The sequence below is a fragment of the Cervus canadensis genome, chromosome 26 (assembly GCF_019320065.1).
Source record: "Cervus canadensis isolate Bull #8, Minnesota chromosome 26, ASM1932006v1, whole genome shotgun sequence".
Classification (NCBI taxonomy): domain Eukaryota; kingdom Metazoa; phylum Chordata; class Mammalia; order Artiodactyla; family Cervidae; genus Cervus; species Cervus canadensis.
Genome location: NC_057411.1, coordinates 39461875 through 39488580, shown reverse-complemented (window position 1 = coordinate 39488580; position 26706 = coordinate 39461875). Strand labels below are relative to the sequence as shown.

Here is a 26706-nt window from a genome sequence, read left to right as displayed (position 1 = left end):
TGCGGCAACTCGGGCTCATCAGTTATGGTTCTCGGGACCTAGAGCAGGGAGTCAGTAGCTGTGGCGCACAGGCTTTAGTTGCCTGCGGCATGTAGGATCATCCCAGAGAGGGGATGGAACCCATGTCCCCAGCATTGGTAGATGGATTCTTATCCACTGCGCCACCAGGGAAGTCCAGGAAGCAGCTTGTATGAGCTGTCCCTCCCCCCGTACCCCCCATGGTTGGGCAGGTGTCCTCCTAGGGACACAAGACACTGTTTGTCCCCCTTTCACTGTACAGAGACCTTCAGGATGAGTCCCCTAGGAGCTCGGAGCTCAGAGCTCGAATCAAAGTTCTCCAGTCTGCTTCCTTTCATTGGCGATTCAGTGCAATCAAACACATGCTATTTCCCTTTTTGCCTCGACTACCAGGAAGCTCAGAACTCATTTTTTGCATTCAGTTGTCACAGCTGCCCACAACCTCAGTGTGGGGGGTATAGTTATTCTTTCCTAGAAGAACTGACTCATTTGAAAAGACCCTGATGCTGGGAAAGACTGAAGGCAGGAGGAGAAGGGGACGACAGAGGATGAGATGGTTGGATGGCATCAATGACTCAATGGACATGAGTTTGAGTAAACTCCGGGAGTTGGTGATGGACAGGGAGGCCTGGCATGCTGCAGCCCATGGGGTCACAAAGAGGCAGACACGACTGAGCAGCTGAACTGAAATTTTCAGTCTGTAATAAAGATTCTTTTTTAAAAATTTCTTTTCTTATTTTTATTTTTGGCTATACTAGGTCTTCACTGCTGTGTGCAGGCTTCCTGGCATCCATGTCTGTTACTTTAAGTCTCTTTAACTCCTTGGATGTAGACAGGGGCATGCATGGGGTGGGGTGGATTACACAGGTACATGTGTGAGGGCCTCTGTGTCAGGCACTGGGGTTCAAGGTCCAATGGAAGAAAAACTAATTTCAGAGTCAGAGCCAGACAGACTGGGGCTCAGATCCTGGCTCTACCAGTATGTTCTGTGAACTTCAGTTTTCTCAGCTGCATAATAAGGGGATAAGCCACCATCCCTCATAAGCTGATCAGTGAGGAATTTCAGAGACACACTGCATAAAAGCAATGAGTGCCCAGTGCCTGGGGCCGCAATGGCTGTTATCTGGTCAGTGAGGGGGCACTGTGTTTTATGCAATTCCAGGAATGGGAAGACACGCTGAGCCCTGACTTTAGCAGGTAGAGAACTTAACAGCAGCAACAAGAGTAATAATATCTTGCAAAATGAGCCGAGTTCTGTGCTTTGCGCTGCACTAAACTGTCTTCCTAAGATACGAGATCCTTTAAGTGTCCCCATTTTATAGATGAGAATACTGAGGCCCTGAGGGGCCCAAGGTCACACAGAAAAGAAATGGCAGGTGGACTTTGAAGCCAGAGCCTGCTCTGTTGCACCCTAGAACTGCTCTCAAGGAGGACAGCCTGGGAAGAGTGGCCAGGAGGGCAGGTGCCGAGAGGCAGGGCCCTGTGGGCAAGTTGGTCACCCTGTGGATGGAGCAGAGGGTGGATGAAGACGGAGGAAGTTGTCGGTCAGATGTCTGAAGGGCTGAATACCAGCACCTGAGGCTGGGCTGGTCCTGCAGACTGGGACTTACTGGGGGGAAGAAGCAGCTCAGGAAATTATTTTCCAGGCTTACCGGTAATTTCTGTATTTTTGAAAACATTTCCTCTGGATGGTAGGAGATGCTGGCTTTCTACTTGAAGGCATACCAGCAAGTTGTACTTGAAAATAATATCAACACTACAAACAGCTACGATGCAGGCATTTAGCCTCTACTTAATCCCTGGTGGTCTAGTGACTAGGATTCGGTGCTTTCACTGCCGCGGTCCTGGTTCATTTCCCGGTCAGGGAAAGTGTCTCTTTAGGCCTCCTTTGTGGCTCAGCTAGTAAAGAATCCACCTGTAATGCAGGAGACCTGGGTTCGATCCCTGCATTGGGAAAATCCCCTGGAGAAGGGAAAGGCTACCCACTCCAGTATCCTGGCCTGGAGAATTCCATCAACTGTACAGTCCATGAAGTCACAAAAAGTCGGACACAATTGAGTGACTTTCACTTTCACTAACCCTTCTGGGATGCCCTTTGGGAGGTGAATTGGTTACTCTCCTCAGGAGGAGCGAATTGAAGGAAACTGAGGCCCAGAGTGGGCAAGCAGCTTGCTCCAGGTCACACAGCCGAGGATGGCAGAGGTGCAGAGCTCACACTGTGAGGCCCACGTTAGATTTGTTCATTTTTAATGAGAGTCAAATGAAGCAAGAAGCACTGGCCCAAGCAGCAGAAATGAGCATCCTTGTGGTTGAGGAACAGGGGCTTTTAGGAAGTGAGAGGCAGACCAGCCTGCCTCCTGAAGACCCGGACAAAGATACCCTCAAAGCCCTGGGGAAGCTTTCCAGGAATAGGCAGATAAAGGAGAAGGACCAAAGATCCTGATGGAAACAGCAGCAGTTCCCACACAGGAACTGAGCGCCTGGTGACCATCAGTGTTAAAAAGCTTCCGGCAGGCTCCTTACAGCCCTGGACGAGCTTGGCTGTATCACACGCACAGACCCTCCCCAGCACCGTCACTGCCTCCCGATCTCCTTACACCTGCTCCTCCGAGAGCCTTTGCGGTCCTAAGCCCCATCTCCACCTGGGCCACCAGCATCAGCGTCCTCTCCTGTCGCCCTGGACTTCCCTGATTCCTCCTCATTCCGGTTTTCCCATCACACTCACTGAGAGGAAACAACGGCAGCATTCCTGGCGCTCTCACCATGGCCCCTCTTTTCAGGGCTTTTACTCCCTCACTCACACCTCACACCCACCCGAGGTTGTGTCCCCACTGTACAGATGAAGAAACTGAGGCACAGAGAGGTCAGGTGAGGGGAGGAGCCAAACAGGGCCACCTGCCTCCCAGCATCAGAGCAAAGAAAGAAGGGATGCACCTGCAGAATGGAAACGTGGACGGTCCCTCCCTGAGGTCAGGAAGCGGGTGCTGTCCACTGAGCCGTCTCCCCTCCTCCCGAGGACAGGGCCCTGTCTGTCTAGTTCACCACCTGGAGCCACGCCGGCCCGGGGCAGGGCTCAGAAAGGAAAGGCCAAATTGAAAGAGCACATCCTTGAGGGCATGATGGCAGGGGCCCCCACGCATCACGAGGTGGGGGTGAGACCATACAGCTTCAGAGTGGGGCGGGGAGTTGGGGTGGGCAGGGCTCTCAAAGTGACAAAAGCTTCTCTGCTCTGACCCAGAAATTCCAGATTCCTCAGATGAATTCACACATGAGTAAAGAGATGGATGGGCAAGCATCTTCGTGACAGTCCTGGATTTAACAGCAAAAGATCAGAAACAATGCACACGTCCATTGAAGTAGGGCTGTCCACACAATGGAAAACAGTGCAACTATTCTTTAAAAAATATATATATATTTTGCTATACTACTCAGCTTGCAGGATCTTAGTTTCCTGACCAGGGATTGAACCTGGGCCCTGGAGGCAGTGAAAACGCCAAGTCCTAACCACTTGTGCGTGCAGGCTAAGTTGCTTCAGCCATGTCTGACTCTTTGCGACCCTATAGACTATAGCCTGCCAGGCTCCTCTGTCCATGGGATTCTCCAGGCAAGAACACTGGAGTGGGTTGCCATGCCCTCCTCCAGGGGATCTTCTGGACCCAGGGATCAAACCCACACCTCTTACGTCTCCTGCATTGGCAGGCAGGTTCTTTACCACTAGTGCCAGCTGGGAAGCTCCCTAACCACTGGACCACCAGAGAATTCCCAACAGTGCAACTGTTTAGGAAAGGAATGAGAAAATTACGTTCTCATGTGGAATTACCACCAAGCTGTAGGAACTGAAACAAGCAAAGCACAGGCCAGAGTGCGTAATAATGCTCCATCGGGTGGAGAGGGGTGAGTGCACGTGGGAGGGGACCGTGTAGAATACACAGAGCATCTCTGGAAGGAGTCATTAAGAAGCTGGGCTCACGTTTGCCTCTTTGGAGGGGAGCCCGGAACAGGGGTGGGAAGGAAACTTGCACCGTGGAGACTTCTGTGCCTTCTAAATTTTGAAACACTAAAGTGTCTTCCTTTTACCAATAAACAGGAGATGCAAGAGACATGGGTTTGATCCCTGGGTCAGGAAGGTCCCTTGGAGGAGGAAATGGCAACCCACTTCAGCATTCTTGCTAGGGAAATCCCATGGACAGAGGAACATGGTGGGCTATAGTCCATAGGGTCGCAGAGAGTCGGACATGACTGAAGTGACTTAGCACGCACGCACACTAACAACCCTTGTAAAATCACACAGGAAACTCATAACAGGATTGCCAAGAAAGCATCACCTTTCACTGGGGGACTGTAGAAAGATGTTTTATCCATCCACCTCCCATCTCCTACCCTCGACACTACCCCTGGCCTTTGCCTGTGTGACTGCCCCTACCCGCAAGGCCTCCTTCCCTAGCCAACCTCTATTCATCTCCAGGGCCCACCTCAGTCGTCACTTCCTCCAGGAAGCCCTCCCTGACCCCTCCCTCGCTGGTCGGCCGCAGCTTTGCACTCCTGGCCCCTGCTTGCTCCCTGCCACACCCTGTTTATGCCACTCCGTCTGGTCCATCTGTGCAACCGTCCCCCCAGGAGCCTGGAGGATGGGGACCTAGAGTGAGACTCCTGAGACCTGGCCCCCAGCTTCTCATCCGCCCCGACTGGCAGGTGCTCAGGGAAATATTTGCTCAATAGATCGCTTTGCCACAGGAACAAGATGCCTCCCAGAAGGGCAGGGCAGTGAACGGCAGTGAATCAGGTGCAGGGAGACTGCACTGAACGCTTGTACTGCCTGGCCGCCCGCCAAGCCAACTCTCTCATCGGATTTGCCTAAAAGCCCAGGTGGGGCCCATTCGCAGGAGTCGGGGTGGGATGTGCATTTACCTCGCTGTGTGCAGGGCTCCCATTCTGCATAGCTCGGCCAGGCTTCCCCAAGAAGGCCACGGCTGCTGCTTGCTGACAGCCGTGTGATGAATTGTTTTCTGCAGAGGCGGCCAGGCTGGCCCATCTGGCTGGTCTCCAGAGGCCTCAGGTCACTCCTGGAGCGTGGGGCGGCCCGAGCCAGCTCCGGTGGGTCAAGTTCCTGCCTGACCTTGTTTGGTCACCCTGGGAAGGTCCTGTCCCCGGCCTGGGAAGCTCCAACCAGGTTGGGCCCTCTGGTCCCATCAGGCCCACCAAGGGCAGCAGGGGAACACAAGGTCCCTTCCAAAGGCTGAAATCTATGGTTCAGGCCGGGAAGCTCCCAGGGTCTGATCTTGAAAAAGTGCCATCAGGAGGAATCACCATACAAAGCAGTGACCCAGCGCGAGGAGATCCAAAATGCCACTCCAGGTGGGACTCCGGCTCAGGGTACTAAGTGGCTCCTGGCTTCAGGCTGTGATTTATTATGGAATCATCGGGTTACGCTGCCAAGACTGCTGTGACTTCTTTAATGGATTTTTCCCCCGGGGCCTCTTTGCTGAGGCCCCAAACGTGAGCAGTGGCAGAAGGAAGCACTCAAGGACACCGATGTCTGAACCTGGCAGGAGTGTCTGGGGACCAGAAATGGCCTTGACTCCCTCCGGCGGGCTCGGCCCTGCGGCTCGGCTGGCTGCTCACCCTGACGTCCCCGGTTCCCAGCTTATCTTAAGGGTAGTCCCAGTGCTCAGAGCAAATGGCATTGTTCCAGAAAAAAGCAGGGATAGGGCAAAAGAGACGACTGCAAACCAGTGTAGTGAAGGTCTCTGCAGGATGCCGCACGATCGGGAGTCACGGGGTGGCGGGGCTGGTTCAGATTGTGAGGGTGAGGACGACATTCCAATCTGGGGACTCAGTGTGTGATGGGGCCATCTTCCAGGAGGTCCTGGAGGCTGGAGACAGACATCTGCTTGCTTCCTGTTTCCCAGCACCTCCCCGAGGTCCCGGCACTCACGTGGCAGTTAAATCAAATGCTTACTGAACAAATGAAAGGGTGGATCCATGGGCAAACCCATCTGAGGAACCGTGGATGATTGTGATGACCCATGACACATCCCATGGGCTAATGAAGATGGTAGCGGCCTGGTGAGCTGACGCTCACTCTCGGAGGTGCTTTTCCTTTGTGTTGATGGCCTCCCAGGGCTCCTCAAAATCAATCTATTCATTTCCATCCTTGTGCTCTGGTTAGGCACCTGGGGTGTTAACTTCGAGGAAGCTGGGTGAGGCTATGTGGCTGCATTTTTCATTTCAGCATAAAAAGTGAAAATACATTAAAATAAAATCAATAAAGTTTTGCCTACTGCTCGGGAGCCCTGTTTCCTGTCCTGGTCCTTCCTTGGCCTCCCATGACAGCTGCTTCCAGGTGGGAACAACAGAGTTAGGAGGGTAAGTCTGACCTTCCCTCCAGCCCCTCCCAAGGAGAGAGACGATGTCTCTGATCGGTGAGCCGGGGGCACAGGGTCTGGGCCAACGTGACCCAAGCCCCCTCGCCTCTTCCTCTACCCCTGGGTCCTACACCCAGGTCAGGACAGGGTCTCCTTCTCGGAGGAAGTAAGCGGTGCTGGGTAGGGATGAGGCAGCAACTCTTAGCACCTGGCTTGGCAAGGGGCTGCCCTACCTGCTTCCCCTCTGGTTGCACACTGGCAAGTTTCATGCCTCAGACTTTGGCCCCTGCTGGTCCCTCCGACTGTAAGACCCTTCCCCACCTCACCGGTGTATTCAGCACCTCGTTGGGCTTAGGGACTCTGCTCAGCCATCCTTCCTGAATGACTTCCCATTCCCCCAAGCCAGGCAGAACTAGCCCTTGCCTTCGTCTCACGTCCCAGGGCACATTTAACCACGAGTGCATGGTGAAATGTTTACACCTGCATCTCTCTGTTGCCCTGTGAATTCCCAGGGCAGGGACCAACGTGACCTCACCTCCTTCTCCCTCATATCATATTGCCTGGCATACACTGGATTCCACAAATGTCTGTTGAATGAATGGACTTATCAGAAAGTTCTAAGTGGTTTTAATGTTCAAAAATGTAAAAGAGATAATAACTTCAATCAAGCATCTTTGGCAGACAAAAATATTTTAAAACGTGGGGAGGGGCCTCAGGCAGGAACATAACCAAACAGTTCTCTGCAGCTGACAAGGTTAGGAGCTATTAGATCAGGTCAGGGCCTCCCAACCCGGCACTGCTGACATCTGGGCGGGATGACTCTCTTTGTTCTAGAAGGCTGTCCCAGGCACTGGAGGGTGGTGAGCAGCATCTCTGACTTCTACCTGCTAGATGCCAGCAGCAGCTTCCCAATTGGGACAACAAAAGTATTGACATTGTCAAATTATGCCCTGGGGGTGGGGGTGGGGATGAGGATCACACCCAGTGAAGAGCCACTGGACTGGCCACTTGGTAGGTTTGGGAACAGTCGATGTTCCCTTTGCTGCCTGGACGTTTGCAAAGCTGTGCTCCTAAGAATCTGCAAGTCCAGTGCATCTCCCGAGCTCTGACAATCAACACAGCTCCCTAAGCCACAGGCAAAGCCACTTGCCACAGAATGAGGGGTTTGATTGCTACCAATTTCTTAAAACGCTCTCTGAAAGTTCTGCTTCAGATTATTTATGGTGTGGAGGAAATGGCCCTGGAGAGCGCATGGTCCAGTTCTATTTATAACTCCAGTGGTGATTTATTGACCTGGGAAGTGCTGCTGATGCTTTGCTGAAGCTCTTGGTGCAAAGGCAGGATCCTCGCGGGGCTCAGGAGCTCGGGAGACGGCAGGAGGTCATCGGACTGGAGGCCAGGACAGGACGTTCCGCCTTTTTCTTGCAGACATTTCACAGCGAGCCCTGGTTCCATGGTGACGGAAGCCTGGCATATTTCAGGATCGGCTATCAGCCCCGAGGGCAGGGGAAGCTGAAGGCAAGAGCACAATGAAATGGTCTCTACTTCTAATGTTCATAAAAGCCCCTCTGAGCCCACATTTTATCCAAGGAAGAGATGGCAATGGTAATGAACATTTATTGAGCACTTTCTGTGCCTGGAAGCTTCTATTACATTTCAGCCAGGCACACGCCTTCAGCACTGAATTATGGATGGAAGCGGGGATGGGGGTGGGGAAGGCTCAAACCCCGGGTCATCTAAAGGCCTGGGAAGACCGTCACTGGTGTCTCTGTAGAGTGATGTCCTCTGTAAATTTTGTGTGTGGTTCACAGTGACAAGAGACGGTGACCTTCTCATTAAAAGGAAGCCAGTGTCCACCGGATGCCAATGTGGTTCACAGTGACAAGAGACGGTGACCTTCTCATTAAAAGGAAGCCAGTGTCCACCGGATGCCGACCTCCTTCTTCCCCCGTTTTTGCTTTCTCCTCTAAGCCCAACCAGAAAGTAATTGTGACATGTGACAAATTTAGTTACTGCCCTTCAAAAAATGACCCCATTTTGCTTCTAGGTCATTAATCCCCTGGTGTCATTTAGAGTTCATTTTCACTATGGGAAGCTCTTACCCAAAGCCGGCCCAGAGAAACGGCTGGCAATCTGTTTTTCCGCAGGGCAGAGAGCTCTGCTCAATGCCTGTTACAGCTGAACAGAACCAAGGCTGCGGGCAAAATACAATGCTGGGGATGAGGACAGGGTGTGAGCGTGACCTTCCAGAGAAATCACCCAACAGCCCCCCTCCCCCCCGCCTCCTTCTTTCTCCAAAGCCACTCAGCAAGGCCTCCTACGGGCTCGGTACTAAGTACAGTATTGAACAAAGGTATTTACATCAACCATTCTGTCATTTTGCGGTAAGCTATCCTGTGGCCTTGAGATTATTCCAGTAAAGGAGATCTTATCCAGCAGCCTCCTACGGTATGGTGAGAACTCTGAGGAAGGCTGAGGAACACCTGAGAAACCTGGAACCATAAGAGTATAAGATGCGCTTGGCTTGGTCCATTCATTCAATTTATGCTCCAACTATTTCCTCAAAAGTTTGGTATCGGTTTCTGCCCAATATCGCTGACTGCAGACATTAGATGGTGTTTTCTCACACCGAACTCTAGACTGTAACCTCAGCGAGGGCAGGAGGGACAACTTTCACCCCCCTCAATGAAGGCCCAGCACAATCTGGACGCATGGTGACCAGAGCTCCAGCTCTCGAGCCAGGCCGCCCGGGAGGGAACGCCAGCTCTCCAGCCGTGTGACCTGGCTAGTCACCCTCTCTGTGACAGACCTGTACTCATATGTGAAGCGGAACGAATGTGGAGATTTATTCTGTGGGTTTACAGTGAGTGCTGGATAAGCTGATGCACTGCACAGAGTATGCAGTCAAGAAATGAAGGCAGGACTTCCCTGGTGTTCCAGAGGTCAAGCATTCGCCTGCCAGTGCAGGGGACATGAGTTTGATCCCTGGTTCGGGAGGATTCCACATGCCATGGGGAAACTAAGGGTGTGAACCACAACTACTGAGGCCATGCTTTAGAGCTCTACGGGCCACAACTGCAAACACTGAAACCCTCAAGCTCTAGAGGCCATGCTCTGCAATGAGAAGCCGATACACCGCAATTAGAGAGTAGCTCCCGATCGCCAAATAGCTAGAGAAAGCCCAAGTGCAGCCACAAAGACCCGGCACCACCAAAAATAAAGGACCAATAAAGAAATAAATGTTAAAAGGAGAAATAGGGGCTGGGGTTCTTTCTCATGGTTGTTCTCATCAACATCATCGTTACAATCTCCTAGACTCCCCTCTCCCTCATGCTTCAGCCTCGTTTAATTTCTTGCCAGTCTCCCAGGGCTTCAGGATTGCTCACCCCTCTGTCTTTGCAGTTATCATTCCCTTTGCCTAAAATGTCAACCTGCTTGTGATAAGGTAGGTCTACGGTCAAAAGTCAGGTGTAATTTTCCTAGAAAAAGATCAGAGCTGGAAAGACATTCTCATTATTAGATAATAAGCCTGTAGACAAATAATTCAAAATGAAAGTCATCAGTAAAAAAAAAAAAAAAAAGACTTTAAGGTCAGTCAATAACAACAGCTGTCACTTACTGAACATCTCCTGTGTCAGGCAGTATAGTAATTGCATTATGTGCATGATTTCATTGAATTGTCCCAGAGACCCTGAGAGGTAAATATTGGCTCCATTTGTTAGATTAAAAAAATTAATATAAGCATGAAGGCAGGAGAGAAGCCACAGGAATAAAAGCAATAACCATAGGTTGAAATAAAATGCTAAGGATAAGATCAGTTTTCTCCTAAGTAATGGTTGCTATTTTTTTTCTTGAGCATCTCTTATATTCCAGACATATATTCAATTCTGCTTATCTGATTTTATCCTCATATCAACAGTAGGCGTCATTATCCCCATTTTACAGACAGTAAGTAATCTGCCCAATGTTACGCTGAATTACAGCTGAGATTTGAACCCAGGCCATCAGACTGCGAATCTCATAAGTGAAACGGGCTTTCTCTGTGAAAGCAGAGTGCTGCTTGGCTCTCACCGCATGCTGCTGAGTCGCGTCAGTCACGTCCAGCTCTCTGGGACCCCAAGGACTGCAGCCCACCAGGCTCCTCTGTCCGTGGTAATCTCCAGGCCAGAATACTGCAGTGGGTTGCCATACCCTCCTCCAGGGATCTTCTCCACCCAGGGATCAAACCTGGGTCTCTTAACATATCCTGCACTGGCAGACGGGTTCTTTACTACTAGCACCACCTGGGAAGCCCTGACTCTGACTGGTTTGGACATTCTGGACCAAACCTTGAGTACATGCAACTAGGAAAGCTGGACAAAATTTAACAAAAGATCTACATGAAAGCATCTGAGAGCCCCAAAGACTGTGAGGATTCATGGGACTAAAATTCAAGACAGGAGAGAAACCAAGTGTAGCTGGCCCGCATTCGAAGGCTGTATTTCCCCTCCAAGTGAAGGGGGGTGTGAAGGTGGCAGCTAAGAAGTATTACTAGAAAGCTAAGCAGAGCTTTTGACAGCCTCATGGGGTGGGCAGGGGCTAGGGGAAGGACACTGATAAACATTACAGGATTTTGCTTAGAATCCTGAAAGGCTGGGCCCTATGAATAACAGTGACCAAGAAACAAACAAATCTTATAAGTATGAAACTCACCTCTGAATCAGTTCTGTTGTGAAGAATGGAAAAAACCCTGTCTGGGTGAAGATACTATCAAACAGAATCTAAAAATATGCCTTCACATTTTTTCATGCATGATGTCTAGCACTCAATGAAAAATAAGCCGACACAGAACACACAAAAATAACCAGACACAGAACACAAAGATAACACAGAACACAGAACAAAAGAGAAAATTAAAAAACAGAGAATAAAAAGAGACTATAAGGGAAACCTGGCAGCTCATATGGTAAGGAATCCGCCTGCAATGCAGGAGGCCTCAGTTCGATTCCTGGGTCGGGAAGATCCCCTGGAGAAGGGACAGGCTACCCACTCCAGTATTCTTGCCTGGAGAATCCCATGGACAGAGGAGTCTGGAGGGCTATGGTCCATGGGGTTGCAAAGAGTCGGATACGACTGAGCGACTAAGCACACACATAAGGGAAACCTGGGTGGGGGTAGGGGGTGTTTTGTGGTCACTCTCTAGTTCTTGATCTGGCGATGGCTTTATGAGCATAAATCGTTCCACAGCAATTCATCGAGCTGTACGCTTCTGAGTTGTACCCTCTTCTGTATGTGCGTTATGTCTTCAACAAAACTGTTTATTTAAGAAATTAAGTGACTGGGACTTCCCTGGCGGTCCATTGGTTAAGAATCTGCCTTCCAATGCAGGGGACATGGGTTCGATCCCTGGTTGGGAAATTACACGTCCACGTGATGCTGGGCAACTAAGATGATGTGCCACAAACAGTGAGCCTGCGCTCTCTGGAGTCCGCTTACCACAATTACAGAGAAGCCTGCGTGCTGCAATGAAAGATCCTGCATGCTGCAACTAACACCCGAAGGAACTGATAAATAAATCAATATTTTTTTAAAAAATTAAGTGACTGATGTCTTCTCACCTTCAAAGAATCCAGTTGAGCTGTCCATGCTGGCCACTCAGTCTCAGGAATAGGCCAGGACTCTGAATGCAAAGGTCTCTGCAGGACACTGTCCATTTGGGGATTCAGGAGGCATTTCTGAACTAGAAGAGGATATGCCCAGTCAAACCTCAATCCAGAAATCTATTCTAAAAATCAGCAAGTCTTGAGCCTTTTCATTCTCTTTCATTCCCAGATCCTTCACCCCACGACAAAGCCCCTCTTTTGAAGGGTGCCTTTGAACTCTATGAGTACCACACCCACACCCCTCTGATGGTACTGCCGTGGTCTTCAAGTATCCTAGAAAACTGCCTGCCTTCTTCACCATCCACTACCTGGCTTCAAGCTCCTTCAGCACAAGGACCACCACCTCTGCAAGCCAGCTCATCTTTGTAAGCCCTACAACACTGATAGGGGTCTGGCACGTGGCAGCCTTTTAGAAATGCTGAGTGAATAAGTAACCTCATCAATCTGGTACACTTCTTCCTTTCAAGGATGAGGAAGCTGAGCCCAGATAAAGGAGGAAACTTGCACAAACTAGTGGCAGAAGCAGGACCAGCTAGAATTGATGTGCCTCCAACTGTGAAAACAGATGCCAACCCAGACTGCAGGGATGGAAACTAAAGGTACAGAAGGGGTGGGGTCCATCCTGAGCAGCTGAAAACTGAAGCCAGGTCTCTCTTCCTATTGTTGGCACTATGCAACATATCAGGCACTGACACATCTGAAAAATATCACGTTATCCTCCATTTAAAGATAAGGGACCTGGGTCAGAGAGGTTAATTAACTCACCCAAGATCACACAACTGGGTAAGAACAGAATCTAGTAATAAGACTCTCTAAGCAAGCAGTTATCAAGAGCAGTTCATTTATCCATACCTTCTTCACTTTTATATTGAACATCTTAAAACAAAATAACCCTAAATACACCTCTAGGAAGCCCCCTCCCCCAGGGCTGACAGTCCATTGCACTGGTAAAACAAGGCTCAGGGAAATTATTTTCTTTTTAATAATAAGAATAATAGAACAACAAAACCCCACCCATGTTACCATCTAAGTAACCATTGTTGGTATTTTATTTTCTAGCCTAAGCTGCCAATCATTCACAGATATTCATGTACAGTTATATCAATGGTGTATATGTTCACTCAGTTGTGTCTGACTCTTTCTGACCCCACTGACTGTAGCCCATCAGGCTCCTCTGTCCATGGAATTTCCCAGGCAAGAATACTGGAGTGGGTTAACAGTCCCTTCTCCAGGGGATCTTCCTGACCCAGGAATCGAACCTGGGTCTCCTGCATTGTAGGTGGACTCTTTTACCACTGAGCCACCAGGGAAGCCCCTCATACTTAATAAATAAGAGTTAATCAACAATACTGGAGTTTTCCTGAATAGTTTTTCACTGTCATAAATAACCTGCATGTATATGCCTGTCCACTGAGCTTTTCCACACATAGAATGATTTACTCAGGATAAATTTCCAGGAGTGAAACTACAGGGCTGCAGAATTTGGCCATTTTGGTATGGCAGTATTTTTCTAACATGTTCTCCTTAAGAGTGAAACAAAAAGGCAGAGCCAAGTAGGAAAGAGAGTGCAAGACAGCAGGGTCTGGTTTCCCTCAGTCGTCTGCACTTGACCGTGGGCGTTTCCCCACCCTGGCCCACCTGTCAGATTGTTTTGCTGGCCTGGACTGGTCTGAGTATGCAGACTCTTCCTAACTGAAAATCACACTGACCTCTGACAACTGCCGTCATCTCAGATTCGACGTCCAGGTGGTGGCTTGTCTGGAAGAAAGGACATCCCAGCAGTTACTCTGCATGACATGGGAGGAAAAGCCTTCCACACGTGTCTACAACTGGGAAGAGCTGCCCCTGGCCCCTGCAGAAAGTGCATCCTGTGGCCGGATCACTCTTCCCTGTGTGTGCACACATGCAGGCAGGGCTGCCTCCCTCTTTCGCCCACGACCCTCGGGAGTCCCGGATTTGCTCCCAAAGATACAGGTGTAAGGAAAAGCTTCCATTTCCTTTATTCAAATTGAACCTCCAAGTGGAGACTGATGAATAGGTTTTAAAAGCTGTTACAAACATAGACAATGTGTCAAAAAGCAAATATATCACTTTGTTGACACAGGTCTGTATAGTCAAAGGTCTATGGTCTTTTCAGATGTGAGAGTGGGACCAGAAAGAAGGCTGAAGGCCAAAGAATTGATGCTTTTGAACTGTGGTGTTGGAGATGACTCTTGAGAGCCCCCTGAACTGCAAGGAGATCAAACCAGTCCATCCTAAAGGAAATCAACCCTGAATACTCATTGGAAGGACTGATGCTGAAGCTTAAGCTGCAATACCTTGGCCATTTGATGAGAAGAGCTGACTCACTGAAAAAGACCCTAATGCTGTGAAAGATGGAAGGCAGAAGGAGAAGAGGGCAACAGAGAATGACTTGATTGGATGGCATCCCCGTTGCAATGGACACGAACTTGGGCAAAGTCCAGGAGATGATGAGGGACAGGGAGGCCTGGCGTGCTGCAGTCCATGAGGTCACGAAAAGTTGGACATGATTTGGCAATGGAACAACAACAAAAAAGGTGTGTGGAGTGGGGGGAGGGAAGGAAGGCAGCCACACAACAGAGTCTCCAGGAGAAATACTCTCTCTGCATGAAGGTCCTTCCGACCCCTTGTGAGAGCCGATCACTGAGCTGCTCCTGTGACCCCTGACTCAGCACCCAGGAATCCAGGTCAGGCTGGACCCAAGTCCCTGCACCACTCCATGGACCAACTGTCCTTCTCTTCCCCACAAGTGCACAGGCCCTGGAAGAGCTGAAATGACAATAGGAACTCAGCTGGTGGGCCTGGCGGCTCCCAGTGGATTCAACAAAAGCAACAGCTGGATCTTTAAGGCAGGTTAGAGTTGATTCTAGACCAGCAGCCCAGATCTTGCTTCCTCTTGGGTTTTCCAGTAGGGAAGGGGCCCCGAGTGCAGTGTAGCTGTGATAGTGCCCTTATCCCATCTCCACTGTGTCCTCCGAGTGTTTGCACCAGCCACCTTCCTGCCTGGGGGGTCCTGCTCACTCATTCTCTGATGAGCTTCTATGCATACATCAACACCTAATCCAAATATCCCCACCTCTATGAAATCTTCCCTGAATCCACTTGGCTGAGTTCAGCCACCTGCCTATCACATAGCCCCTCTACGCTGCACTGGGACACCTGGGCTCTTTGACTATCCCTCTAAATGGATTGACTAATCCACAGACAAAAATACAAGGGCATGGATGATGGCTCTACCATGTTCTGATACTAATCCAGTTACACCACCACTTATTGGGAGCCCTCTGTACCAGGTACAGTACATTCTCTCACTGCATTTCCTGCCCTCAGAACACTCCACTTACATCTCCTAAAACTCTGTGTCTTCGAGGACCATGACCCTTCACAGCCCAGTGCTTTTGTACATGCCATTCTCCCAGCCTAGAGGGCCTTCACACCATCTATCTAAATCCTTAAAAGCCAAGTTCTGTGTGCTTCCTCCTGCAGGAATCATATTCCCAAATCAGTCTCCTTCTCTCTGCTCACTGCTATGCTTCAACTGAATGCATTTGCTTGCACCTGGGTTTGCAGTTAGTTTTATTAGACACAGACGTCTCCAGGTTTCCTTGACCTTTGTATCCACAGAGTAGCCTCATAGGCACTAAACTACTTCCAGAGGCACTGCATTCAGTACTTGATCAGAGATCTACAGATCTTTTCCTGCTTCTCGTTTATCCCATCAGCCTGGAGAGGCGTGGAGCCAGGCAACCTCGGGTTGAACCTAGCTCTGCCGCTTATTGGTTCCATGGTCCTGGCCAAGTCAGTTGAATCCTGGCCGAGTCAGTCTTGCCCTCTCCATCTGCAGAGTGGAGCCACGAATATGCTCCTTGCAGGGTTTTGTCAGAGCCAAACAAGAGTAAACATCTACTAAATGCTCCACGCAGAGTAATAGATGAATAAAGCCTCACCCTACACACTCCACTCCCCTGCCTCTCTCCCCAGGTAAATTTTTTGGGGGGATATTCTCCATAAAAGGCAGCAGATGAAGAGAAACTAATTGCCTCGATCCTTGGAGGCCCAGGCTTGGGGTCATTGATTTAATGAATTAAGGGAGTTTAGGGCTCTCAGTCTCACTGTTTCTTTCAAGATGAGATTCCATTTCCAAAGGCTCATATATAGATCTTGTTGACCAGTGCCCAGAGGAGAGCAAGATGTTTCCAGGATGTGGAGAATGGAGGAAAAAGCAGGGCAAGAGGAAGTGGAATTAGCAGCTTCCTCGTCTGGTTACATGTGTCTTTTTAAGGCTGGGGTCTCAATGACCCTCTAGTGTTAGTACACCAAGCCCCTGATCTCCCCCAGTGGAGTGATTTCTGCTTGAAGGGACCCTATATCCTCTGTGAATATCTTTACGTGATGGCAATGTGATGGGCATTTGAGGGGGGTCTCACAGAGCCCTACAAGAGGTCAGCAACCCCCACCCTGTGCTATCCAAGCCTAAAAGAGCAGGGGACTTCAGGAGGTGACGGGTGAGCACTGGGTCACAGGGTGGCTACTCTTCAGGGTCTGGGTGTCTTTATCTGCCAAAGGAAATTCCATGCCCATGGAGAGGGCAGGGAACCTCACGTCCCAGGAACAGCAGGGAGCCAGGCAGGGCTGAGACATCCAGTGCGCTGATGGATCTTCTGTTTGCTGAGCTGACTGCCCCCTCAATGGAGCCTGCAGGAGGCTGGGCATGGGCCGGAGGGCACCCTTCCTCCACCTCTCCTTGGCACCCAGGCATCTGCCTCCAAAAGCGGATGACACTCGAGTGCAAACAACAAAAATGGTGTCTCATTCTTGGCTTGAGAATGTCAACAGCCTAGGTCCTGGTGAAATCCAGAAAAAAAGAGATGTCCTGGGGCTGGGGGTCAGGGAGGAAGTTAAGGGGGCCCCGAGAAGGTGCCCAGAGCCCGGCCCAGTCAAGTCAGTTTGGGGATAGGGTAGGACTGAGAACCCCCATGTCCATTTGGGAGTCCAGGAATGGAAGGAACCTGCCCTCCTCCTGCTGCCATCTCAGCTGAAGCCAGGGAGGTGCCAAGATCCCGTGTTCCCAGCTGAAAGACAGCGGGGGACCCATCCAAGCTGGCCTCATGGTATTCCCTGCTTCAGGAACAATGCTCAAGAGAATCTACAGAGCTGGAGGAAGGACACTAGGTAGGATGCAGGGCTGGCCTGTGGATAGTGGCAGCCATGGACAATAACACAGGTCAGGAAGATGGCAACTCTAGGGGCCCACAGCCCCCATCCCACCCACGCACTGTCCTATGCACTGAATGTCTGTGTCCCCCAAAAAACTCACATGCTGAAATCCTAACCCCCATGTGAGGGTATTTGGGGATGGGTGATCTGATCAGAGGTGATCAGATCATGAGGACAGGGTCCTCTGGCTGGAACCAGTGTCCTTGATAGAAGAGGTGCAAGAGAGCCTGCTTCTCTGTCCACCACGCAAGGACACAGTGAGAAGGTGGCCATCTGCACCCCAGGAAGATAGCCCCCACCAGAACCCCACCACGTGGCTGATCCCCAGCTTCTAGTCTCCCGGACTGTGAGAAACAAGATGCTTGCTGTTTAAGCCACCCGGTCTGTGATATTTTTGTTAAGTGAGCCCACCAGACTAAGGCACTTTAGATGTAGCCGCAAGAAAGGGGCCCAGGGCCTGAGCCCACTGAGGCTCAATTTCTATCACCCACTCAACCAGGGCAAGAAAAGGAAGTTGATGGGAGGTGGTCACTGACCCTGAGCCACTGCTGTGGCAGAGGGGAGAGCACCCTCTTCCTGAAAGGGTGGAGCTCAGATGGACCCCAGCTCTGAACCCCAGCCTGCCACCCCCGGGTGTGACCTTGGCCAGCTCTGACGCTGGGGCTCAGTCTCCTCCTTGACGAGGCAAGATGTTGGGAGGATGAAGTGAGTGAACCACAGAAAGTGTCGGTTCAGGGCAGGCTCTGTGAGCCTCCCATCATCACCGCCTCCCAGGAATAAATGAACAGCAGTCTGTCCATATGGGACATCCCCCTCATAGCCCACACCCCGCTCTCCCTTAGGAGTCTGTGGTTAATGGGAGCCCCCTCCCGAGTACAGGGCTCCCAGGACCCGCCCTCTCGGCTCTGGCACGTGCCCCCCTCCTCAAGTCGGTTAAGTGTCCCTCCAGCCAGTCGGCAGCCCTCCTGGGCTCTGAGCCCAAACCCAGTGTCCCCACTGGGAATTCCATCTGTGTTCTCTGAAACGAAAATCAGCACCAGTAAAACCCACTTCCTGCCCAGCTGCCAGCGGGAGGAGCTGCCACCACCGCCACGAAGGGTCTCCGTGCCCCCAGGGCTCTGCTCGGCTGCCTGGGCCTTGGGTGTTTACGGCCCGAGCCATCTGGCTGCCATGTGCATGGCCTGCCTGGGACTCTGCAGCCCAGTCCAGCCCACAGGCCTGCTGGGATCATCTTCCTGAAGCACAGCAATTACTGCTCCACCTCTTTGGCAGCTCCCCATTCACTGAAGAACCAGGTGCAAACACCCCTGTGGCCAGTCAGGTGCCCGTGACCTCCTGTCCAGCCTCTCAGAACTTGTCCACTCGGGAGCCCCCTCACTCCAGCCAGCCTGGAGCCCTTTTTGCTTCTTAAATATATCACATTTATTTTTCACTGCTTTATATTAATATAGGGCTTCCCTGGAGGCTCGGATGGTAAAGAATCTGCTGGCAGTGCAGAAGACCCAAGTTCGAACCCTGGGTCAGGAAGATCCCATGGAGAAAGGAATGGCTACCCACTCTAGTATCTTGCCTGGGAAATACCATGTATAGAGGGGCCTGGTGGGCTACAGTCCCTGGGGTCACATATTAATATCTGCACACCGAGGATTGACCTTCCAGGGACAACAGGGATGGATCACTGAGGGCCTGGTCTGTACGTGTCAGACCCCTGCTGCTGCCCAAATGCCCCACAGGCGCGCACTGCACCCAACACACTGCCTCTTCACCTTGCAGCGGCCCTGCACAGAAACCCACAGCCAGGTTCAAATCCCAGCTCTGCTTATGCAAACGACTGAACACACAGAAGGCTGAGCTAGACAGCTGCTTGTAGACATGTGTCTTTAGGCATGACTTGTAACCTCCATGAGTCTCAGTTTTCCCATTTGGAAAGGCGGGGGGCGGGTGATAATAATAGCACCTCCCACACAGGAGGACTCCTTAAGTCAGTTACATAAAGCCCCCCGGGTGACACATGTCACTGTTCCCACCTAAGGCCACAGAGTAAGACAGAGGCAGAGCTAAAATCTGAACCCAGCACTCCTGGATGCCAGAGCCCACCCCCTTGACGACTGCTCACACGATGACCAGGTTCCTACCTGCGGGACAGCCCTGTACAGGGTGTTTCATGAGTCATCTCCAACCGTCTTCATGTTCCTTCTACCAAGCAGGGTGTAATAGTCCCATTTTACAGATGAGCAAAGCAAGGCTCAGAGCAATTAAGGCACACACATAGTCTCCATCTTTTCCTTTTTGACACTCACTGTAATTTACAATTATTTCTCTCCTTGTCTATGTGCACATTTTGGCCTGTCTGATTCATCATTTCTCCCCAGCCCCCAGCACCATGCTTGGCTCATGACAATAGGTGCTCAATAAATATCTATGAAATGAAATGGCAGGGCCAGGCTTTTGTGGTTTGTGGAGGGGACAGTAAGATATTCCTCAGATCAAGAAAGTGGGGGTGTTCTTGGTGAGCTGCAGCCATGAAATTAAAAGATGCTTGCTCCTTGGAAGAAAAGCCATGACCAACCAGGACAGCATATTAAAAAGCAGAGACATTACTTTGCCAACAAAGGTCTGTCTAGTCAAAGCTGTGGTTTTTTCAGTAGTCATGTATTGATGTGAGAGTTGGACTATAAAGAAAGCTGAACACTAAAGAATTGATGCTTTTGAACTGTGGTGTTGGAGAAGACTCTTGAGAGTCTCTTAGACTGCAAGGAGATCCAACCAGTCCATCCTAAAGGAAATCAGTCCTGAGTATTCATTGGAAAGACTAATGTTGAAGCTGAAACTCCAATACTTTGGCCACCTGATGTGAAGAACTGACTCACTGGAAAAGACCCTGATGCTAGGAAAGATTGAAGGTGGGAGAAGGGGATGACAGAGGATGAGATGGTTGGATGCCATCACCGACTCAATGGGCATGAGTTTGAGTAAACTCCGGGAGTTAGTAATGGACAGGGAGGCCTGGCGTGCTGCAGTCCATGGGGTCGCAAAGAGTCAGACATGACTGAGCGACTGAACTGAACTGAACTTGGTGAGCTGAATTGTAAAATAATGCAAAATGGGTCAGGGCGTATTCAAAGTCGCCTGAAAAGGAGGGAGTGTAAGCTTATGATTGGCCATGGCCTTTCAGAATATCCACAGGGGAGACACTCTGGCCTAGGGAGGCCTGTCTGGGCCCAGAAGCACATCCTTCCAGGAAATGAACCTGTCAGGCTGATGACACCACTAACTCTCTCTGTTTTCATCCCAGGCTCCCAAATGACCTTATGACTACAAATGTTGATTGACTTACAAATGAACCAATGAACTATGAACTGGATTTTCCAGATAACTCCACTATAGGGAGAGAACAAGCTGATTATTTTTTCATCCATCCAATATTTCAGCCTGTGCATAGCTTGATCTCGCATGAGAAATGATTGCTAGTGTTTGGGTTTATACCTCAGACTCTGTGAATTTGGTCAATGTAAGTCAGCCTGTCCAATCCCAGTGAACAAATTGGGTCTAGTTTCAGAGCCTGCCAGACAGAACAGCCCCTGGGTGGGTGGGAGGGTTCACTGCAATGAGGCCTTCTCAGCCCACAGCCAGCCTCCTTCCCAGGTGACCCTTGGCACATCCAACATCCTGCCTTAACTGAGCTATGGGGACTGTGCCAGGCCCCTCAACAAGATGCCGACCTCTCTCTCCACCCCTATTCTGCCTCTGAAGAAGCCTGAAAGCCTCAGGCAGAGGGATGAGCACTGGCCTGGGAGTCAGGGGCTCTAGCTTCAAATTCTGACTCTGAACCAAGTTGCTGTGGCCCTGAGCAGGCCCCTTGGCATCCTGGTGTTCACATGGGCTCTGTGGAATCTGGATTAGAGGACACCTGAAACCCTAAAAGCTGTAGGGGAAGGAAGGGACAGAGGTTTGTCCTGCAGAGGCTGGGCTGGGAAGGCCAAGGCGGGAGATGCAGACATGGGGCTACGCTACCAAAAGCAGGCCCCTCTGACTGCAGAGCCCCGGGGGGGATGGTGGAGAACAGGGCCGGCTATATCCACAGCAGCAGCCGCATTTCCGCCTTGCACAAGTAGGAACTGAGCTAGTTTGGTGGGGGTGCTGCTGGCTGGTCCCCAGGAATGGGGTTGTGTGCCTCAGGAGTGTGTGTATGTGTTTGCTTGCGTGTGAGTGTATGTGTCCATGGGCAGACTCAGCTGAGCACCCACGGGCACCCAGGTACTGCTGCTCAGAGCCAAGCAGAAACCTGGGAACATCTTTGCCAGACCTGCGTCAGAACTGGCCTCCATCACCATCTCCCTGGGAGCTCTGTGACCTTGAGTGAGTCTCCCAACCTCTCCGAGCCTCAGTCTCCTCTCCCATGGACCATTAAAAGAGGAGATTCTCATTCATTTAGTTCATGACTTCATTCAACAACTATTCCCTGAGCAGCTTTTCTGTGCCTGGCACTAGAGAGACAGAAATGGTTAGGGAGCGGCTCTGGCCCCAACAGAGAGGCTGACAAAACTCCTCTAACAGTAGGGGGAAACTCCTCTAACTTGCTGCATCAGTCATGCCCACGTGCCATGTAGGATCCAGGGCCAGCTCCTGAGCAAGACCACACCTGAACTAGGCCCTGAAGGACAGACAGAGGGTGGACAGGAATCCTACCAGAGGAAGTGGCAAGTGCTAGGGTCCTGGGGCACCCATGAAACAACTGTCTGATGAGACAGAACTTGTATGACACTGAATTAAAGTCACAGTTTCTGTGTCTGTCTCCCGCACCATGTCACGAACGCTTTCTAACGTTAAGGATGACTGGATCACCTCCCTGTGCCAGCCCTGAGCACAGGTGCTGGCACGGAGGAGCCGTGTTCCAGGCAAGGTCAGCGGACAGAAGGAGGGAGGTCCGGGCAGGTGGATGAAAGGGTAGGTCAGGGGGTGGACAGGCGGGTGGATGAGCCCACAGTCCCTACAGGAAGAGGGGCAGGGCGGTCTGCGGGACCCTACCTCTGGGACCCTCGGAGCCAGGAAGGTGGCCCCGCACTCGGCCAGCGCCACGTCGTTCACCATGCTGTCCGCCATCCCGGAGAGCAGGTGGCTCTCCGCCCCGTGTCTGCGCAGCTCCTGAAGCAGGTGTGTGATCAGGTGGTTCCTCTCCCGGCACTTCTGGACCAGGGAAGCCAGCTTGGCCTGGGGGTGTGGGAGTGAAGACACAGCGGATGGGTCCACGGATGCCGGGCTCCTGTGGGGGCGGGGCGGCCGAGCGGGAGGGGCGGGGCCCTGGCTCCAGGATTTGCTTCCCTCAGCCCCGCCTTGGGACCCCGGGTGGCTCAGCTGGTAAAGAGTCTGCCTGCAATGGGGAAGACCCAGGTTCAATCCCTGAGTTGGGAAGATCCCATGGAGAAGGGAATGGCAACCGATTCCAGTATTCTTGCTGGGAGAATCCCATGGACGGAGGATCCTGGTGGGCTCCTCCACGGGGTTGCAAAGAGTAGGACACGATTGCACAGCTAACACACACACACACGCACACACACGCACACAGCCCTGTCTTAGCTCAGCCTCCTCCCTGCCATCCCTCCCTTCACCTAGAAGCCAGAGACAGCTTTGAAAACAAGGGGCCACACTGCTCCCCACCCCCTTCTGGATGCCTTCTGGACGGGTCTTCAGCCCCTCCACCAACCAGCTATGAGACTTAGCTCCTCTCTACTCCTTGACTTGCTCATCTGTACAATGGGCATTGTCACCACACCAAGACAGAAGGAGACAGTGCAGACAAAGCATGCACATCGGCCGGCCGAGGCAGGTGCTCACACATGAAAGGTCAGACCGTGCCTCTCCAGCCCCATCACAACGATGACCCTCTTTCTCATGCCTCGTGTTCCAGACAGACTGATCCACTGCCCACCCCCAACACCCCAGAACTTCCTCACTACTCCTCTGTGGCTCCTGCATGTCCTCAGCCCAGGAAAACCTTGTGCAGATCTGTTCAGAGGCCAGCCTGGGCAGTGCCTTCCCAGATAGGCCCCCCCTCAGGCTCAGGACTTGGGTCCCTCTGTGCCCAGGCTCTTGGCTTCCTGCTGTCCCAGGAGTAAATCTTACATTTGTGGTTCTGTCTCCTCCATAGCCTGGGGGCTCCTAAGGGCAAGGCTGACACTCTCCTGGATTCCCTGTGCTGTCCTCGTTCCATGGCTGGGCACAGGAGAGATCTGTTATGTGGGTGATGTGAGTGTGTGACCCTCTGGCCACGAACTGACCTCCCGCATCTGTGCGTGTTTGGAGGAGCTGCTCCATCGGAGGACGTGATGACTCCTTCCTGCCAGAACTCCCTTCCAAGCCCAAACCAGAGAGGGTCAGGGATCTTTGCACATCAGTTTCTAGGCAGTGATGCCCCAGTGCCCAGTACTGCCAGTACATAGCAAATGACGAAAATAACAAAGGAGCAAGACCTCCCATTTTCAAAAGCATTAGTTTGCGCTCTACTTGTCCATCAATGCCATATCCATTGAGGGTACGAAGAAGCTGTGAGAGCAGGCCAGAGGGAATCACTATTATTTCAGAGAGGGTGGGATTTGGCAAAGTCAGTAGGGTCCTGGGGCTCAACTATGATCTTCTAATTCCCAGTCTAGGGCCCCTCACGGGCCACCTTGCCCAGAGAGTGGGAAAAATGGACAGTCAATCCAGGCACTTGGCACTGCCCAAGTCCAAATGCCAAGTGTGAGCTCACATGTGTCATCTCACCCAAACTACATCTTTGACGAGCGTATTAAACCCTATGGACCAATAATGCCTTATCTGGGAATCTGTCCTCAAGAAATGTCTAGATGCACAGAGAAAACTTTTTTAAGAAAAAAAAAGTGCAGCATGGTGCTTATGTGTAATAATGCAAAAGAGACAGGGAGGGAACGAGAGAGGCAAAGAGATTGGACAGAGGGATTTGAACACCCGCAGGGTCTGGAGGCTTTATGAACTGCAGTCTCCTGCTTTAGATCTGGCAAGAACAGCAGTTTCAAAGGCTGGTGAAGACCCACGTGGGAAAGGCAGGGCACAGACATACCTCTACACAGGTAGAGGAGGGTCTCAGACACATGCGAAATATACTAAAAGAAAATACACGAAGACGCTAGATTCAGAAGGGAACCTCGGGGGCTGTGTTTCCAGAGTTTCTATACAACAGACATGGACTAGTTCCTAATGGGAAAAATACCGGGTTGGCCAAAAAGTTCACTTGGATTGTTCCATACTATCTTACAGGAAAATCCAAACAAACTTTTTGGCCAATCCAGTACTAAGCTCCCTTTTTTTCTTTTGAAAGAGGTATTTCATGCTGATCTCACACACGTATTACCTTCAAAGGCGTCACAGCCAAATTCGCTTCACGGTGCTTTTTCTGAAGTTCGTCAAGCTGAAAGAGAACCAAGATTTTTGATAACACTGAGTGGCGGGTTCCACAGCTTGCTGCGTGTACAGGCAAGCCGCGCTCAGAGAGCTTGGCTCTCATCTCTTTTCCCACAGGAGTTGGTGGTGAGAACACAGGCCTTTCCCATCAGCTGCTCGACCAGATCAGAGGAGGAAGGATGCTCTGAGCACCGGAGAATGAGCTCTGCCAGACCGCAGGTGCCAAAGCCATTCTATTGCCTTTTCCTTCAGGAAGCAGGGCTTCCCAGGCAGCTCAGTGGTAAAGAAACGGCCTGCCAAGGCAGGAGCCGCAGGAGACACGGGTTCTTTCACTAGGTCAGGAAGATCACCCGGGGAAGGAAATGGCAACCCACTCCATTATTCTTGCCTGGAAAATCCCACAGACAGAGGAGCCTTGCATGCTATAGTTCATGGGGCTGAAGAGTCTGACATGACTGAGCATGCAAACATGCAACGAGAAAGAATGATTTCCCCATTCCCCATGCAGAGGTTGCCAGAGTGTTTTGGTGCAGTGTTAAACCTATAGGTTTCCTAGACAGATGCCCTGAGTCCTAACCTCAGCCTAGCCACTCATTAGACCTGTGACTCTGAGAAAGTCGTCTTTCTGTGCCTCAGTTTTCTCATCTGTAAAATAGGTGTAATGTTGCTGTTGTTGTTAGTCACTAAGATGTGTCCCACTCTTTGCGACCCCATGGACTGTAGCTTGCTAGGCTTCTCTTGTCCATGGGATTTCCCAGGCAAGAGTACTGGAGTGGGTTGCCATTTTCTTCCTCAGGGCATCTTCCTGACCGAGGGATCAAGCCAGTGTCTCCTATATGACAGGTGGATTCTCTACTACTGTGCCACCTGGGAAGCCTAGGGGTAATATTACCGTCCACCTAATGGGGAAGATTGGATGAGGACTCTGAACCGATTCCTGTAAAGTGCTTAGAGCAAGGCCTGGCATCTGGCCAACATTCAATTAATATAAACCATTGTTATTCTCCGCAGCAGGCCCATGTATGAAGCCGCCTGGGACCTTCCAGCCTAGCCCAGTGCCCAGGTGAATACCACTGAGCGATCCTCACTGATGCTCTGCAGAGTAGAATTGTGCAGCCAGGTGCTGCCTGAAATTCCTGACCCACAAAATCATAAGCTACAATAAGATGGGTGTTCTGGGAATTCTTCTCACTCACTCTCTGGTTTTCTCTGTAATCACTACAAGAAAGCTAGATAGATAAAAATCCTTCTTCCTCTCCCCCAAGCTCTTCTGACCTTTAATACTATTTTCAACCCTGCATACCCATAATCAGAAACCATATGTGTGTATACACACAGATGAAACTATACTATACAAAATGCTTTACATCTTGTTCTTACAGCTTGCTGTTGTCATTTAATATAAAATTATGGGTGTTGATTCCACCTTAATACATACAAGCCAATCATATCCTTTAAAAATCTTGCATATTATTTAATCATGAGATTGGAACAAAATTTATTTCACAAATTCTTTGTTTATGAAAATTTATATTGTTTCTATTTCTTTGCTTTAAAAATAAGACTTTAATGAACACTTCCATATATCTATTTTGGCACAATTCTCTGAATATATTTGAAGATTAAAATGCCAGCTCCAAGCAGACTGTCTTCTATTCAAAATGCACACCATAATATTTGCAGGCTTGGATGACACCTTCTCTCTACTTTAGTGTAAGAAATAGCATGAATATATTGCTGTGAGCTATATACATTCCCTTCTCTACCCATGCAGAAGGGAATGGCAACCCATTCCAGTATTCTTGCCTGAAGAATTTCATGGACAGAGCAGCCTAGTGGGCTACAGTCCATGGGGTCGCAAAGTGTCAGACACAACTGAGCAACTAACGTGTATACTGGGTCATTTGCAATTAAAAAACAAATGAGAAGTGAAAAGACAACAGAATGGGAGAAAATGCACATCTTTTAGCTAATAAGGGACTTGTATCTATAACATATACAAACAACAACAACAAAAACTATCC

General features: G+C 50.6%; 1 protein-coding gene across 2 annotated transcripts in view; it reads right to left on the bottom strand.

Annotated features, from left to right (window-relative positions):
* The window catches only part of C26H4orf50 (chromosome 26 C4orf50 homolog), a 132511-nt gene that overhangs the window by 58621 nt on the left and 47184 nt on the right, over positions 1–26706 (bottom strand). The window contains exons 9-13 of one of the 2 annotated variants that reach the window (XM_043448345.1): positions 24633–24689; positions 22292–22474; positions 13735–13783; positions 11981–12102; positions 7677–7895 (exon numbers count right to left, since the gene is read on the bottom strand). In XM_043448345.1, the coding sequence (XP_043304280.1) occupies positions 7677–7895; positions 11981–12102; positions 13735–13783; positions 22292–22474; positions 24633–24689 (630 nt within the window). Of the gene's footprint in view, positions 1–7028; positions 7896–11980; positions 12103–13734; positions 13784–22291; positions 22475–24632; positions 24690–26706 lie in introns of those variants that run through there. The other variant, XM_043448346.1, reaches the window with a different exon arrangement.